The 16,467-nt window shown below is 52.2% G+C and overlaps 1 protein-coding gene across 2 annotated transcripts in view; it reads right to left on the bottom strand.

Annotated features, from left to right (window-relative positions):
• LOC119959003 (ADP-ribose glycohydrolase MACROD1-like) overlaps positions 1–16,467 on the bottom strand; it is an 811,859-nt gene that overhangs the window by 490,417 nt on the left and 304,975 nt on the right. Inside the window, exon 4 of one of the 2 annotated variants that reach the window (XM_038787543.1) lies at positions 4,733–4,762. The exons of the other annotated variant lie outside the window; for it this stretch is intronic. Within the exon in view, the coding sequence (XP_038643471.1) occupies positions 4,733–4,762 (30 nt within the window). The remainder of the gene's footprint in view (positions 1–4,732; positions 4,763–16,467) is intronic. 2 annotated transcript variants of the gene reach the window in all.

Here is a 16,467-nt window from a genome sequence, read left to right as displayed (position 1 = left end):
AGGCGGTTTCAACAACATCCTACCTACATCACATACTTTGTCACGGAATGAAAACACGTCAAATGGATCTCATAGAATCAAAGAATTTACAGTGCAGAAGGAGGCCATTCGGCCCATCGAGTCTGCACCGGCCCTTGGAGAGAGCACCTTACCCAAGCCCTCACCTCCACCCAATCCCAGTAACCCCACCCAACCTTTTTTGGGCACAAAGGGGCAATTTATCACGGCCAATCCACCGAACCTGCACATCTCTGGACTGTGGGAGGAAACCGGAGCACCCGGAGGAAACCCACGCAGACACGGCGGAGGAGGGGGGGGGGGAGAACGTACAGACTCCGCGCAGACAGTGACCTGGGACCCTGGAGCTGTGAAGCAACAGTGCTGACCACTGTGCTACCGTGCTGCCCCATTCTGATTTCCTGTCTCCAACCTTTCCCATTTCTCAAAGCTCAAAATTCTCAAAGCAGATAAAATTAAACTGCGACGGTCCTCCATTTGCTCCACAATTAGTAAACGTGGCGTTAAAAAAAGCATGCCTCTGCCTTGATCACAGGGTAACACATCGCGCATCGAACGGGCGCGATTGAACGGGAAGAGAAGAGGAGTCCCGTCTTGGGAACGTTTGGCGGGGCGTCAAGAAACATTGCGCTATTCTTAATTACTGCCCCGGTCTTTCTAACCCCCCCCCCCCCCCCCCCCCCCCCCCCCACCCCACCTCTGAAGCCCGACCCCCGCCATGGGAAACATGGCACCCAGGCACCTTGGCACGGACAACCTGCCCAGAGCCCGACCTCCCAGGAGGGGGGTCTCTAATGTGGGCATCTAAAATGGCCTCCCGCAAAGAATGCTGGGAAATGTGGCCAAGCTTGAACACAGACGGGTTCGTGCATAAACGAACACAGGGAAATGGCCATTAAAAGGTCGTCTCGGGGACAATAGGACGATCCTGTCGATCACAGCGTCCACCGGACAGGTGGCACCCACGCCCCCTGCTCCCAACACTTCCCCAAATTCGACGCGGCAGCCCCCTGATGTGACTTGATCGATCGGGGCGATGGAGCAATTGATTGACAGCGACCCCCGGAGATCGCCCGCTCAAAGGGGGAGGGGAAACCTGAGCCGGTTAAAAGGCGCGATGCACCGCCGCCATCAACAACGGTGAATTCATCAGCCAAGCAGAGCCCACGCCATCCACGGAGGGGTTAGAACAGAGGACACGGACCACCTACAGGCCTTCAGCGCTGTCTAGCCACCAGAAACCAGATCAGGCCATATCTGCTCTGTATCTGCCGCTCACCTGGAAGCTACGTTAAGGTCGTTTAAGTGAATTAGTTTAAAGTCCAAAGTGCATGAATGTGCGATTGATTAAGTAAATAACTTTGTGTATGTTAAATAAACTAATAGTGCACTAAACAATCTTGTGTGATCATTTGTCCACTGTATACGGGTTAAGCACACACTGTGGGTTGGAACATCCATGGAACATACAGTACAGAAGGAGGCCATTCGGCCCATCGGGTCTGCACTGACCCACTTAAGCCCTCACTTCCACCCTATCCCCGTAACCCAATAACCCCTTCTAACCTTTTTGGTCACTAAGGGCAATTTATCACGGACAATCCACCTAACCTGCACGTCTTTGGACTGTGGGAGGAAACCGGAGCACCCGGAGGAAACCCACGCAGACACGGGGGGGGAGAACGTGCAGACTCCGCACGGACAGTGACCCAGCGGGGAATCGAACCCGGGACCCTGGCGCTGTGAAGCCACATTGCTAACCACTGTGCGACCGCGCTGCCCACAGATAAGGAAAAGAGCTGTCGGAGGCCCTCCCAGGTGCCGTTTATGCCTGGTCAGCGTTGGTGGAAACCGGTGCCCATCGGCACCCTGGCAAGGTCTCTCAGGTCAGGCCCTTAGTTCCCGGGCCTCGCTGGAACATGTCAAGCCGGATCTCGCCCAGTGAGGACGAGATCCAGATCGCGGCTTCTGACGAGATCTAATGAAATCTCGCGGGGCCTTTTGAGCGCCGCAAATCCTCGCGAGAGTCAACAGCCCCGTCGCGTCACCAAGCCGGGCGTACGAGGGGATTAAATCGCGGCCCGAAGTGACAATCCTAATAAGGCAGTGCACCAGCCAATTTATGTCAAAGAACAATACAGCACGGGAACAGGCCCTTCGGCCCTTCAAGCCTGTACGGGTCATGATACCAACCCTCAGCCCTTCCTTTTGCCGTATCCCTCTATCCCCATCCTATCCATGTGTTTGTCAAGGTGCCTTCTGAACGCCGTTAATGTATCTGCTTCCACAGCCTCCCCTGGCAACGCGGTCCAGGCACACACTATCATGATATACACACACTCACACACACACACACACACACACATACACACACACATAATGATATACAGACAGGCAGCTAATGGACACAGAGAACAGGACATGACCAATGAGCAGGCAGGACACTCAGGGGTGGGATCTGACTATAAAAGGCACGAGGCACTCGCACTCCGCATCTTTCCACTGATCAACATCAAGAGAGTCAGTCAAGGGTGTTGTTACAATCTCACACCCCCACCACGTGGCTAAGAGCTAGTCTGGTTCAGTCAGACAGAGTAACCACACTTAAGTTAGCAGAGAGTCGAACTCACAGAGAACTGTGCTAACTGTGCTGTTAGTTCAATAAACCTGATTGAACCAACTTCAAGGTCTGGAGTATCTTTCTGATCTAAACTGCATCCAGTTGCAGCCAGTGTTAGACCAGTGTATTTAACACGACACTCACCACCCTCAAAAAAACCTGCCTCGCACATCTCCCCTAAACTTTGCCCCACGGACCTTAAACCCATGCCCCCTGGTGACTGACCCCTCCACCCTGGGACATGGTGCCTGCCCATCCACTCTATCCACGGCCCTCGTAATCTTGTAGACCTCGATCAGGTCACCACTCAACCTCCGTCTTTCTAATGAAAACGGTCATTGGCAATCCAGCGTAAAATTTAATTTACAACACATTCATCGCAAAGCAGATATCACGCTCCAAAACATCAAAAAGATATGAGGGATAAAATGTGGCGTGTTCTGACCTGGAGCTGCGAATCTAAAAGCATCTGTCAAGTTGCAAACTCCTTTCCTGGAGAATGATTAATCTCTAATTAACTCAAAACGAGAGAAACCAAACTTTTTAATATCACGCTCTGCAGTGTTCCCTGCGTTTAGGAAAGCACAGTCACCTTCAGCTTAATCCAGCCATTCAGGCTACTAGTTGTAGGTATTTTTAATAAACTTTAATGCATTTTGCACGACGCACTCACGACGATTAAGAGAAAGGTTCTGAAAATTACTTTGCTCTCTGAACTAACTTAACATTATTTCACTAAAAACCAGCAGGAAAAGTGGAGAGTGCACCGTATATGATTTGTAAGACACGGTAACTTGTATTGGCCCGGTTATATGGCATGTTTGTAGAGTCATTGATATTTACAGTGTTATTTACGATGCATTAGTTAGTTCCTGCACAACACTGGGCATAACGTTCTGCCGGTTACTCAATGGAGCACAAGCCACCATAGAATTAGAAAGAATACAGGCCATTCAGCCCTTCCTCTCCATGCTAATCATTAGGCACAAAGTGAGAATCCTCACAGTCCTTCCTCATCTCCCCCCAACACGTTATCCTCGCTCCCTCATGTGTTTATCCAGCTTCCCCCTTAAATGTATTGACGCTATTCACCTCGTGTTCCACATTCTCCCCCATTCCCCGTGGGAGTGAGTTCCACATTCTCCCCACTCCCCGTGGGAGCGAGTCCCACATTCTCCCCCACTCCCTGTGGGAGCGAGTCCCACATTCTCCCCCACTCCCCGTGGGAGAGAGTCCTACATTCTCCCCCACTCCCCGTGGGAGAGTCCCACATTCTCCCCCACTCCCTGTGGGAGCGGGTCCCACATTCTCCCCCACTACCTATGGGAGCGAGTCCCACATTCTCCCCACTCCCCATGGGAGAGAGTCCCACATTCTCCCCCACTCCCCGTGGGAGAGAGTCCCACATTCTCCCCCACTCCCCGTGGGAGCGAGTCCCACATTCTCCCCCACTCCCCGTGGGGAGCCAGTCCCACATTCTCCCCCACTCCCCGTGGGAGCGAGTCCCACATTCTCTCCCACTCCCTGTGGGAGCGAGTCCCACATTCTCCCCCACTCCCCGTGGGAGCGAGTTCCACATTCTCCCCCACTCCCCGTGGGATCGAGTCCCACATTCTCCCCACTCCCCGTGGGATCAAGTCCCACAGTCCCCCCACTCACTGGGAAACTAGGTTTCTCCTGAAACCCCATTGGGATTAATCAGCAACGTTCTATGATATTGATGGCCCCTTCAGTTTGGTCTCCCCCACCGGGGGAAAAACCTTCATGTGAAACCCCTTCATCACCTTCAAGACATCTATCTGCTTACGTCAGTCAATGCTCTCGAAGAGAACGTTTATTGTCGAAGGTGTACTTGGAATGACAGATCTGCCGTGCCTGTAGTTTCTGAAGGGAATCTTCATATTAATTTTACACAGAATAGTTTTCAATACAGTCCAGGGACATAGACTGCAGTGGACCTCTATGTGACTGGCTGGTCCCATCTCCTGATGTCTTTTTGCAGTTCCAGTCGCCCGAATTTGCCCTCCGAGGGAAGTGCCAGAAGCGTCAGACACGGCCGACTGTAGCGAGAACGATCAAAAACAGGTTACTCACCTCCTCCGCCTCCCATCAGTGAGGGATTCGCTGCAAAGGAGAAGAGGAAAAAGAGGGTTAACGCACTCATCTTCGCCGAGGCACATCTCGACACACGGCACCTGCAGGAGCCCGAATTCAAATTCTGATAAACACATCGGATCTAATCATTCAATTCCAATGCATAAATTTGCATTGGACAAACCCATTTCCCAGTAAATAGAATTCTAGCAGCCTGGAGAACTTTCAATTATGTTCCGTACCTCACAAAAAGAAACTTTCATTCATATCTCGCCTGTCCCGATCTCAGGATGTGCAGCGGCTCTTTGCAATCAATTAAGTATTCCTGAAGTAGGTGCTTTCCTGGAGGGACGGAGCGGACGTCTGATGACAAGCTGCCATGCAATATTCTCACTAACCTCCTCGGGCCAGCTTCGTCACCTCGCCAATTTTAATCAATAGTAATCATAATAACCTTTATTGTCACAAGTAGGCTTACATTTAGGGGCAGCACGGTAGCATAGTGGTCAGCACAATTGCTTCACAGCTCCAGGGTCCCAGGTTCGATTCCCGGGCTTGGGTCGCTGTCTGTGCGGAGTCTGCACGTTCTCCCCGCCATGTGTGCGTGGGTTTCCTCCGGGTGCTCCGGTTTCCTCCCACGGTCCAAAGATGTGCAGGTTAGGTGGATTGGCCGTGCTAAATTGCCCTCAGTGTCCAAAATTGCCCTTAGTGTTGGGTGGGGTTACTGGGTTACGGGAATAGGGTGGAGATGTGGGCCTGGTAGGGTGCTCTTTCCAAGAGCCGGCGCAGACTCGATGGGCCAAATGGCCTCCCTCTGCACTGTAAATTCTATGAATTAACACTGCAGTGAAGTTACTGTGACAATCCCCTCGTCGCCACATTCCGGCGCCTGTTCGGGTACACGGAGGGAGAATTCAGAATGTCCAATTCACCCAACAAGCACGTCTTTCGGGGCTTGTGGGAGGAAACCGGAGCACCCGGAGGAAACCCACGGGGAGAACGTGCAGACTCTGCGCAGACAGTGACCCAAGCCAGGAAACGAACCCGGGTGAAGTCGCAGTGCTAGCCACTGAGCTACCACGCCGCCCCAAAAATGCAGGTGCATGAGGGTTCGTTTTACGGACGAATTGACCCGGATACAAACAGGCAGGACGCGCAATCACAGTTTCCTGATACCGGTGGGGTGAGGACTCGAACCAGGAGCACGGTGTCGCACAATCAGCCTTCTGAAGTCGCCATCGGTCACACTTACTTGTTTGACTTGAATTGGTCAGTGAAAGTCCCAGTGGTTCGCAAAGGGTGGCGCAATTATCAAGGTCCGAACTGTAAGAAGTCTCACAGCACCAGGTTAAAGTCCAACAGGTTTGTTTGGAATCACTAGCTTTCGGAGCGCAGCATGGTAGCACAGTGGTTAGCACAGTTGCTTCACAGCTCCAGGGTCCCGGGTTCGATTCCCGGCTTGGCTCACTGTCCTTGCGGAGTCTGCCCGTTCTCCCCCCGTGTCTGCGTGGGTTTCCTCCGGGTACTCCGGTTTCCTCCCACAAGTCCCCGAAAGACTTGTTGGGTGGATCGGCCATGATAAAGTGCCCCTTAGTGTCCAAAAAGGTTAGGGTGGGGTTACGGGGATAGGGTGGAGGTGTAGGCTTAAGTAGGGGTGCTCTTTCCAAGGGCCAGGGCAGGCTCGATGGGCCAAATGGCCTCCTTCTGCACTGCAAATTCTATGATCCCCACAAGTCCCGAAAGATGTGCTGTTAGATAATTTGGTCGTTCTGAATTCTCCCTTTGTCTATCCGAACAGGCGCGGGAATGTGGCGACGAGGGGATTTTCACAGTAACTTCATGGCAGTGTTAATGTCCGCCTACTCATGACAATAATAAAGATTATTATTATAATCCCACCTGCCAGTGCTTGGCCCATAGCCTTGAATGTTACGGCGTGCCAAGTGCTCATCCGGGATGTGAGGCAACTCGCCACTCCCACCCTCCCAGGCAGTGCGTTCCAGGTCGATAAACAGCCAATGGGAATAAACCGGTGGGTGCGATTTCACTTTTTTCGAACTTTATTGCATTAGTCTAAAATCAACAACAATCAAATATTATTTTTTTTAATAAATTTAGAGCACCCAATTATTTTGTTTTCCAATTAATCGGCCATTTAGCGTGGCCAATCGATCTAACTTGCACATCTTTTGGGTTGTGGGGACGAAACCCACGCAGACAATGTGCAAACTCCACACGGACAGTGACCCGGGGCCGGGATTCGAACCCGGATCCTCAGCGCCGTAGGCAGCAATGCTAACCACTGCGCCGCCGTGCTGCTCTCTATCGAACGTTAATTAACAGGGAACTAATACAACGTCCCAGTCATTCCCAGCACACCAGAGAAGAATCACTTCTCCCCGCTACAACAGGTCGAAAAACCCCGGCGTCCTTCGGCAATCGTTCCACCCGGTCAGTGTATTCCTGGGCCTGACAATCACCAACAAGGTACACCTTGGAATGGAAACTCAACCTTCCCCGCGGAGCACGTGCAGACCTGGACGGGAGCGGGTCGCCAGCCGTTTAGCGTTTCTCTGCGAGTAGCCACAAGCTCGCGAAGAGCGTGATGTGTTTACTGTGGGGAAAAATCCGGTCCATTCCATTTGTGAATTAACAGAATCTACCAACTTGGTGGCGTTTTTATCAATTTGATTAAAGCCTTCGTACGGGAATGAATGAAAATGATAATGAACGGTCGGTAATCTTATATATCTTTGAGGAATAGATGGTGCATCAATAAAAATACTGCCACGTATTGAACCGCTCGCTGTTAGGAGCTGTCAATTATTTTTGTTTCCTTTGCCTTGAGAGCTATTAAGCGCTGTGAATGCTGCCCGGTCAAAGATCACCGTTTTACATCATCGGCGGGATTCTCAAACCCCCCCCCTCCGGGTCGGAGAATTGCCGGGGGATAGGTGTGAATTTTGCCCCCTCCGGGGATTTGGCGGGGGCGGGAATCGCGCGGCCGCTGGCAGTGACCCCCCTGGCGATTCCCCGGCCCGCGATGGGCCGAGTGTCCGCCCGTTTTCAGCGGTTCCCGCAGGCGTATGTTACGACAGGTACTTACCGGCGGGACCTGGCTGCGCGGGCAGCCTCCAGGGTCCTCGGGGTGGCGCGGGGCGGGGGGGGGGGGGGATCTGGCCCCGGGGGGTGCCCCCATGGTGGCCTGCCGCACGATCGGAGCCTACAGATCCGCGGGCGGCCCTGTGCCGTGGGGGCACTCTGTTCCTCCACGCCGGCCGATGTACCGCTCTGCGATGGCTGGCGGGGAGATGAACCTCCCCGTGCATGCGCTGGGATGACGCCACCACACGCCAGCTCCCGCGCACGCGCCAACTCGCGCCGGCCGGCAGATGCCCTGAGGCGCCGGTTGGCGTGGCGACAAGCCCCTTACGTGCCAGCCAGTGCGGCGCCATACACTCCAGCGCCGGCCTAGCCCCTGAAGGTGAGGAGGATTTCGCCCCTTTGGGGCGGCCCAACGCCAGAGTGGCTCACACCACTCCTTCGCGCCGGAGTTGCCCCCCCCCCCGCCGGTTCGCGGAGAATCCCGCCCAACATCTCCTTCCTCGGCATGTGTCGCGCAAGTGCTTGTTCACGGCAGTGGGAAAATTCCTGAGTTTGGATCACACGCCGTCCAACTTCTCTTTCCAGCTGAAAAACATCCCCTCAGAATCTTCATGCTTTGTACAGCCAAGGGTCAAAATCTCACTTCACTCCCCGGCGCTCCTCCTGCGTGGGGGGGATCCCAGCCCACCAGGGGGCTTGAAAAGAACACGCCGGCGTGCGCCTGGGGTGACAACAACTTGCATTTGCGTAGCACTGCTTGAAACAGAGGAAGAGGTTCCCCTGGAAAAGAAAGCAAGCAATGGGAAGCGAACTGGAATTGAGAGAATTAGGGGACGTCACTGCGGGGTGGTATTCCCCCATTTTGAGACTCGGGACGGGATTCTCCGTCCGGGCACGTCCGGATTCCTCCCCTTAACCTTCGACCCCATTCGCCCCAAGTGCCACATCTTAGCCGCCTCTTGAATATATTCAGTGTTTCAGCCTCCACGACTTGCCGTGGTGATGAATTCCACCGGCTCGCCACTCTTTGGGTGGAGAAATGTCTCCTCATCTCCAAGAACAAAGAACAAAGAAAAGTACAGCACAGGAACAGGCCCTTCGGCCCTCCAAGCCTGTGCCGACCATGCTGCCCGTCTGAACTAAAACCTTCTGCACTTCCGGGTTCCGTATCGCTCTATTCAAACCATTACAAGGGGACATAAATTTAAGGTGAATGGTGGAAGATATAGGGGGGATGTCAGAGGTAGGTTCTTTACCCAGAGAGTAGTGGGGGCATGGAATGCACTGCCTGTGGAAGTAGTTGAGTCGGAAACATTAGGGACCTTCAAGCGGCTATTGGATAGGTACATGGATTATGGTAGAATGAGAGGTAGATTAATTTGTTCTTAAGGGCAGCACGGTAGCATTGTGGATAGCACAATCGCTTCACAGCTCCAGGGTCCCAGGTTCGATTCCGGCTTGGGTCACTGTCTGTGCGGAGTCTGCACATCCTCCCCGTGTGTGCGTGGGTTTCCTCCGGGTGCTCCGGTTTCCTCCCACAGTCCAAAGATGTGCAGGTTGGGTGGATTGGCCGTGATAAATTGCCCCTCAGTGTCCAAAATTCTATGATCTATGATTAACCTAGGACAAAAGTTCGGCACAACATCGTGGGCCGAAGGGCCTGTTCTGTGCTGCATTTCTCTATGTTCTATTCCCATCCTATTCATGTATTTCTCAAGATGCCCCTTAAACTATCGGCCCTGCTTCCACCAGCTCTCTGTCCGAATTAGGGTTAGGGTTAGGGTTAGGGTTTACCCTGAATCCTCAGACTGTGGCCCCTGATTGTGGACATTCCCGATCCACCGCTGTGGCGTTCCGGGGTCCATCCCCAGCTCTGAAGACAGACCCCCCCCCAATCCACCCCCCCCCCCCCGGGGTATTGTTCAGGCGAATTCTGACATCTGCGCCCCACGTTGCTCCTAAAAACGTGTTCGAAATGTTCCCATTTCAAAGTCTTGTCTCCCACACCGGCAAGACAGGCTGTCGGAGACACTTTAGTTTTCCGTGTGATATCTTGGCACACCGGCATGCTGTTAATAGCCCGTTAATGGGAGCACCTGCAACATCTTTAAGGGAAGCAGAGAACTGTTAATTAGTTATTAGCGGAATTCGGAGATACACCTGCAGCCTTCGAATCATAGAATTTACAGTGCAGAAGGAGGCCATTCGGCCCATCGAGTCTGCACCGGCTCTTGGAAAGAGCAGCCTACCCAAGGTCAACACCTCCACCCTATCCCCATAACCCAGTAACCCCACCCAACACTAAGGGAAAATTTTGGACACTAAGGGCAATTTATCACGGCCAATCCACCCTAACCTGCACATCTTTGGACTTGTGGGAGGAAACCGGAGCACCCGGAGGAAACGCACGCAGACACGGGGAGGATGTGCAGACTCCGCACAGAGAGTCACCCAAGTCGGAATCGAACCCGGGACCCTGGAGCTGTGAAGCAGTTGCGCTATCCACCGTGCTACCGTGCTGCCCCTGCTCTGACGCACAAAATGTTTCGAGCCGTTTTCATAGTCGCACCGTCGCGGCTGGGCGCAGGGCAGCACTCCCACCATCAGGGGCAGCGCAGGCCTCCATGTACACAGATCCCTGAAAGTTGCCACCCAGGTTGAGAGGGTTGTTAAGAAGGCGTACGGTGTGTCGGCTTTTATTGGTGGAGGGATTGAGTTTCGGAGCCATGAGGCCATGTTGCAGTTGTACAAAACTCTGGTGCAGCCGCATTTGGAGTATTGCGTGCTTTTCCCAGTAACCTCATTGAAGCCTACTTGTGACAATAAGTGATTATTATTATTATGCCTTGCACGAAACCGTGCAGCCCCCACAGCAGACTGTTACAGAATAAATGTCCCAAGTATTGTGGGGCAGCACGGTAGCACAGTGGTTAGCACAATGGCTTCACAGCGGCAGGGTCCCAGGTTCGATTCCTGGCTTGGGTCACTGTCTGTCTGCACGTTCTCTCCGCCCCCCCCCCCCCGTGTCTGCGTGGGTTACCTCCGGGTGCTCCGGTTTCCTCCCACAAGTCCCGAAAGACGTGCTTGTTGGGTGAATTGGACATTCTGAATTCTCCCTCCGTGTACCTGAACAGGCGCCGGAGTGTGGCGACTAGGGGATTTTCACAGTCACTTCACTGCAGTGTTAATGTAACAACAATCTTTATTGTCACAAGTAGGCTGACATTAACACTGCAATGAAGTTACTGTGAAAATCACCTCGTCGCCACATTCCGGCGCCTGTTCGGGTACACGGAGGGAGAATTCAGAATGGCCAAATTACTTAACCCGCACGTCTTTCGGGACTTGTGGGAGGAAACCGGAGCACCCGGAGGAAACCGGAGCATCCGGAGGAAACCTACGCAGACACGGGGGGGGGGGGGGGGGTGAGAACGTGCAGACTCTGCACAGACAATGATCCGAGCCAGGAATCGAACCTGGGACCCTGGCGCTGTGAAGCAACAGTGCTAACCACTGTGCTACCCCTTCTCGAAAGAGCTGTGCTGCCCATACTTGTGACAATAAAGATTATTATATAAATCCAATCAGGAAGTCTAGACCACAGTTTCCTGTGACGAGTGATCGCTGCTTTGCGCACCGTACATGGGTTGGCTCCCCATTTGATTTACAGCTGAAGGTTTCAGCTTTTACGTTCAATTTGTCATGGGCCAGGGTTTAGAGAACCCCAAAGTGTATCATGGAGTTCACCTGACCCACAACCTTTACTAGATTGTGGTATGGGGAGCACCCGGCCCACTCTACAGGTATGGTACAGCAGAAATGGAAAAGTATTTTTTAAAGCAAAACAACGTTTATTCCATGAACTCAAGTTAACCTTTTTAAAACATACAGTGAACATCTTAGCCACCATTAATTCAAATACAACCCCCAAAGAATACAACAGTAAGTAAACCTTTAAGCTTTTCTTTTAACATCCAAAGGACTTAAAACGCCTTTCAACAGAAGCACATCAGGTTTACATTCACTACTGAGAACATTTATAATTCTGAATTCACCAAAGGATCAAGAGATAGTCTTTTGATGGCAGAGAGATCAACAGTACACCTACTCTGTCTGGCTTCAGCTCCAACACTGAAAATGAAACGGAATCACACCCTGCAGCAAACAGCCTAAAACGAAAGTAAAAAGCTGACAGACAGCCCAGCTCCACCCACTCTCTGACATCACTGCAGTAATAAACACTCATTTCTTAAAGGTACACTCACATGACAACTTAATGTGAGCATTTCAAGTTTGGAGGCATTACCCCTTCTGAGGGATCTTTAGTCAGGATCATAGTGAGTATCAACGGGATTGTGCATTCGAGAGAGACGAGGAGAGGGCAGGTGGAAATTAAAGTAAAAAACAGTGGATGAACAGTGTAACGAAACTCAGGGTTAATGAGGAACCACTCAAGCCCACCTCTGTACCTCTAACATACAATTTTGGAGATTCGCAGAATTGTCATCCTCGGAATGGGCTTGCAGTAGTTCTGAAAGTCGACCTTTTTCCAAGCTTTACCTTTATCAGAATTTATCCTCTGTAGGAACATGCACCCAGGGGTGAACAATGAATCTATCTGAAGCCATTGCTTCATGCTACGCTCAAACACACTTTGTAACGTCGTATATTATGCACCGTCTCCACACACTACACACCCGTGACCAGTGGATGCAACAGTAAGATGAACTGTCCATCCGTCATTTAATTTATCGCCACCCACTCATCCTTCACTGCAATTGCGTTCCTTTGATTCAAGGTTGGTTTCGTGATTCCCTACTGAGCGGGGGCGGGGGTGGGGGGGGGGGGGGGGGGGGCGGAGAGCACTCGTTAGCATTCAGGACCTTTGCTTCTCCGAGGCTTAGGGGAGGGGGGGGGCGAACAGGAAGAATGGGTGTGTGCGTCTGGGAATGCTCGATGTCATTAACGGCGAAGGATTGAAAACAGGCCAATTTTACGGACGGAAAGATTTGCCAACCCAGCGATGGGAAATCTGTGTCCGTGAAATTTCACGCGGGTTTGGCTGGGCGTTTCCCCCCCCCCCCCCCCGTTCTGTCCGCCAGTTCCCCACCGCCATCTGACCACATCGATCTCCCTCCCTCGCTTTCCCTTTCCCTGAGCAGTGAGTACAGCTGTCGATGCGCTTCTTTATCCAGCGTGATGATACTCCCGCCCTCCCCCCCCCTCTCCCTCCCCCTGCCCCACTCCCTGAAGGAGGTGTTTGATGATGTCGCAGTTCCATTTGGAAATTTGCAATGTGGGAATCATTGTTGCAAACATCAAACCCCTTTGGGACCTCCTTCGCTCCTGTCGTATTATGTACTCTGGGATAACAAGGGCTGCAACTGGATGCAGCTTTGACCAAAAGATACTCCAGACCTTGAAGTTAGTTCAATCTGATTTACTGAACCAGTCGCACAGTTAGCACAGTTCTCTGTGAGCTCGACTCTCTGCTAACCTCAGTGTGGTTACTCTGTCTGACTGAACCAGACCAGCTCTTAGCCACGTGCTGGAGGTGTGATACTGTACATACACCCTGACTCACTCTGTAAATGTTCATCAGTGGAAAGAGGCGGAGTGTGAGGGCCTCGTTCCTTTTATAGTCAGATCCCACCCCTGAGTGTCCTGCCTGCTCATTGGTCATCTCCTGTTCTCTGTGTTCATTAGCTGCCTGTCTGTATATCATTACCTGCATATCATGACAGCTCCTTCCACCCCCCTCCCCTCAAATAATCCAAGCTCAGCATCACCAAATTACTGCCTCCTGATCAATCTTATCTTTATTTGTTCCCCGTTCCGTACTGTAGCCACCTGGGGTGGCCATGTCCCGATTCCAAAATGGACACTTGCAAAGAGTGCAGGGAAAATTGGACAGTGCTCGGAAAGCAAGCAGGTGCAAGGTTTCCTGTGGATTGAAACTTGCAGAGCCCAGACAGAACTGAAACTACAAGCCATTAGCATAGTAATGAGCTATCTACGGGGACAAAAGAGAAACATTTAAGTGATCGGTACCAGGGCAGACTCCCCGGCGCCAGTGGAGACTAAAACAAAGGCAGACCAACGGTTACCTAGGGCCCGCCCAGCGATCGGGGAACGGCCCCGTTATTGGAGAGAATCGATACAAACGATTGGGACATGGTCCAATTAATTGGGGCCAAGTTCGGGAACCGCCCAGGAGGGCGCGAAATCCTTTGGGGTATAAAGAGGAGTCCCCAAAGACAGATCGCTCTCTTCTTCTTCACCTTCACCTTTGGCTCTCAGCGACGAGAGGCCCGCCAAGCAGCAGCCAAGTAAGTCTAAGGTCACGCACGCTACGAGATAGGCGCTCCTGGCTACGATTCTATACCAGTTCGAAGCCAGCAGTATCAGAACCGGACAACGGCCATTGTTCCTCTGACTGAGTGGGCGCCCGAAGCTAAGTATAGGCTTTTAGTACTAGTTGTAGTTTAGCGAGTAGAGTTTGTGCATGAGTAATAATTGACTGTGCGTGTAAATAAATGTGCATTGATTTCAAACTTACTAACTGGTGTATCAAGTCATTGATCAGTATTCGGCTTTGAACCTTGTGGTGGTATCAGAAAGATACCTGGCGACTCTTGAGCAAAGGTCATTAAAACAGAGCAAATTAAGGAGAGCATAAAGAGCAACAGTACCGAGCCTTTTTATCTTCTCAGGGGTAACAGTGCTCTGGACTGAAACATTTCCGAACTTAAAACAACCAATACGATAGTCAAACACTTCCGGGCTTCATGCATCGTAGGGTAAGGCTCTGCTACGACATTTCTCAGTCCCAACCACACCACCTTAATAATAATCTTTATTGTCACAAGTAGGCTTACATTAACGCTGCAATGAAGTTACTGTGAAAAGCCCCTAGTCGCCACATTCCGGCGCCTGTTTGGGTACACGGAGGGAGAATTCAGAATGTCCAATTCACCCAACAGGCGCGTCTTTCGGGGACTTGTGGGAGGAAACTTGTGCGGCAGGGTGGCACAGTAATTAGCACAGTTGCTTCACAGCTCCAGGGTCCCAGGTTCGGTTCCCGGCTTGGGTCACTGTCGGTGTGGAGTCTGCACGTCCTCCCCACTGTTAGGGGCTGCTTCAGCACAGGGCTAAAGAGCTGGCTTTTAAAGCAGACCAAAGTAGGCCAGCAGCACGGTTCAATTCCCGTCCCAGCCTCCCAGAACAGGCGCCGGAATGTGGCGACTAGGGGCTTTTCACAGTAACTTCATTTGAAGCCTGTTTGTGACAATAAGCCATTTACATTTTTTCATTTCACGTCTGCGTGGGTTTCCTCCGGGAGCTCCGGTTTCCTCCCACAGTCCAAAGATGTGCAGGTTAGGTGGATCGGCCATGCTAAATTGCCCCCTTAGTGTCCAAAAAAATGTTAAGTGGGGGCTACTGGGTTACGGTAGGTGCGTGGGCTTCAGCTCTTTGTAAGCAGACTCGATGGGCCGAATGGACTTCTTCTGCACTGTAAATTCTATGAAACTGGAGCGCCCGGAGGAAACCCACGCAGACACGGGGGGGGAGAACGCGCAGACTCCGCACAGACAGTGACCCAAGCCGGGAATCGAACCCGGGACCCTGACGCTGTGGAGCAACAGTGCTAACCACTGTGCGACCGTGCCGCCTGTATACGGAAGCTTCCCAGCATTGGGAGTTTTTGTCATGATAACGGTTCACTTGTTGTTCAATTGCAGAAGGGTATTTCAGCTTCGTAAGGGCCGAGGCAAGGGTTAAACGACAAAACCTGTGCCCATCGGGTCCCAGGGGCTGCGCTAATGGTCCTGTCCATCTGAATTTCAATGCTCAGTTAATCTGAGCACTATGCGAGAGTGGATGGTGTCATTACAGAGGGAGAAAGCTCCCCGAGGAGCTGGCTGCTACGATCTTCTCAATACTGTCATGCGCTGAGCAGCTTAGCCTCTGAATGAGGCCGCAGATGCCACTTGAAATAGATACCAGCAGGAGAAGAGTCTCCTGTGGGAAAAGGTTTCACCGACGGAGTGGCTCCGTCGCATTTCAGCTCTGCGTCGGGTCTCTGGTTGGAAGGCCCGGACAGCGAACCTCGTGAAGGGTTTTGGGAGCATTGCTGTGATTGTGCGAGGCAGGGCAGGTGAGGGGCGCGCTAACCCGCAAGGAGATGATGCAGGACAGGCGCAAAAGTGAAACGCAACAGGAAAAAAAAAGAAGAATCGAAATGAAGGAACGTCGTGCTGGCTTGTCTGAATTCACTCAGACTGATCGGAGGACAGCACTCCCCAGGCACCAAACCCTGCCATTACCCTCCAACAGAGTGGGAGCAGAATTGAGTGCATGTCAGAAAGGGAGGAAATCGAGACTGCACAAGTCCACAACACTGACGCTTCCAGGTGACTGAATTTGACATTCTACTTTATTAAAATGAGGCTGTCCACACGGTTGACACAGCTCACTGAGGGACACAGGTAGAGTGTCAGGAGTGGCAATAAAAAGAGGCAATGCAGGACGGCGCGGCGGCGCAGTGGTTAGCACTGCTGCCTCGCGGCGCCGAGGTCCCAGGTTCGATCCCGGCTCTGGGTCACTGCCCGTGTGGAGTTTGCACATTC

The sequence above is a fragment of the Scyliorhinus canicula genome, chromosome 31 (assembly GCF_902713615.1).
Source record: "Scyliorhinus canicula chromosome 31, sScyCan1.1, whole genome shotgun sequence".
NCBI lineage: Eukaryota > Metazoa > Chordata > Chondrichthyes > Carcharhiniformes > Scyliorhinidae > Scyliorhinus > Scyliorhinus canicula.
This window is presented reverse-complemented; position numbering and strand designations above follow the sequence as displayed.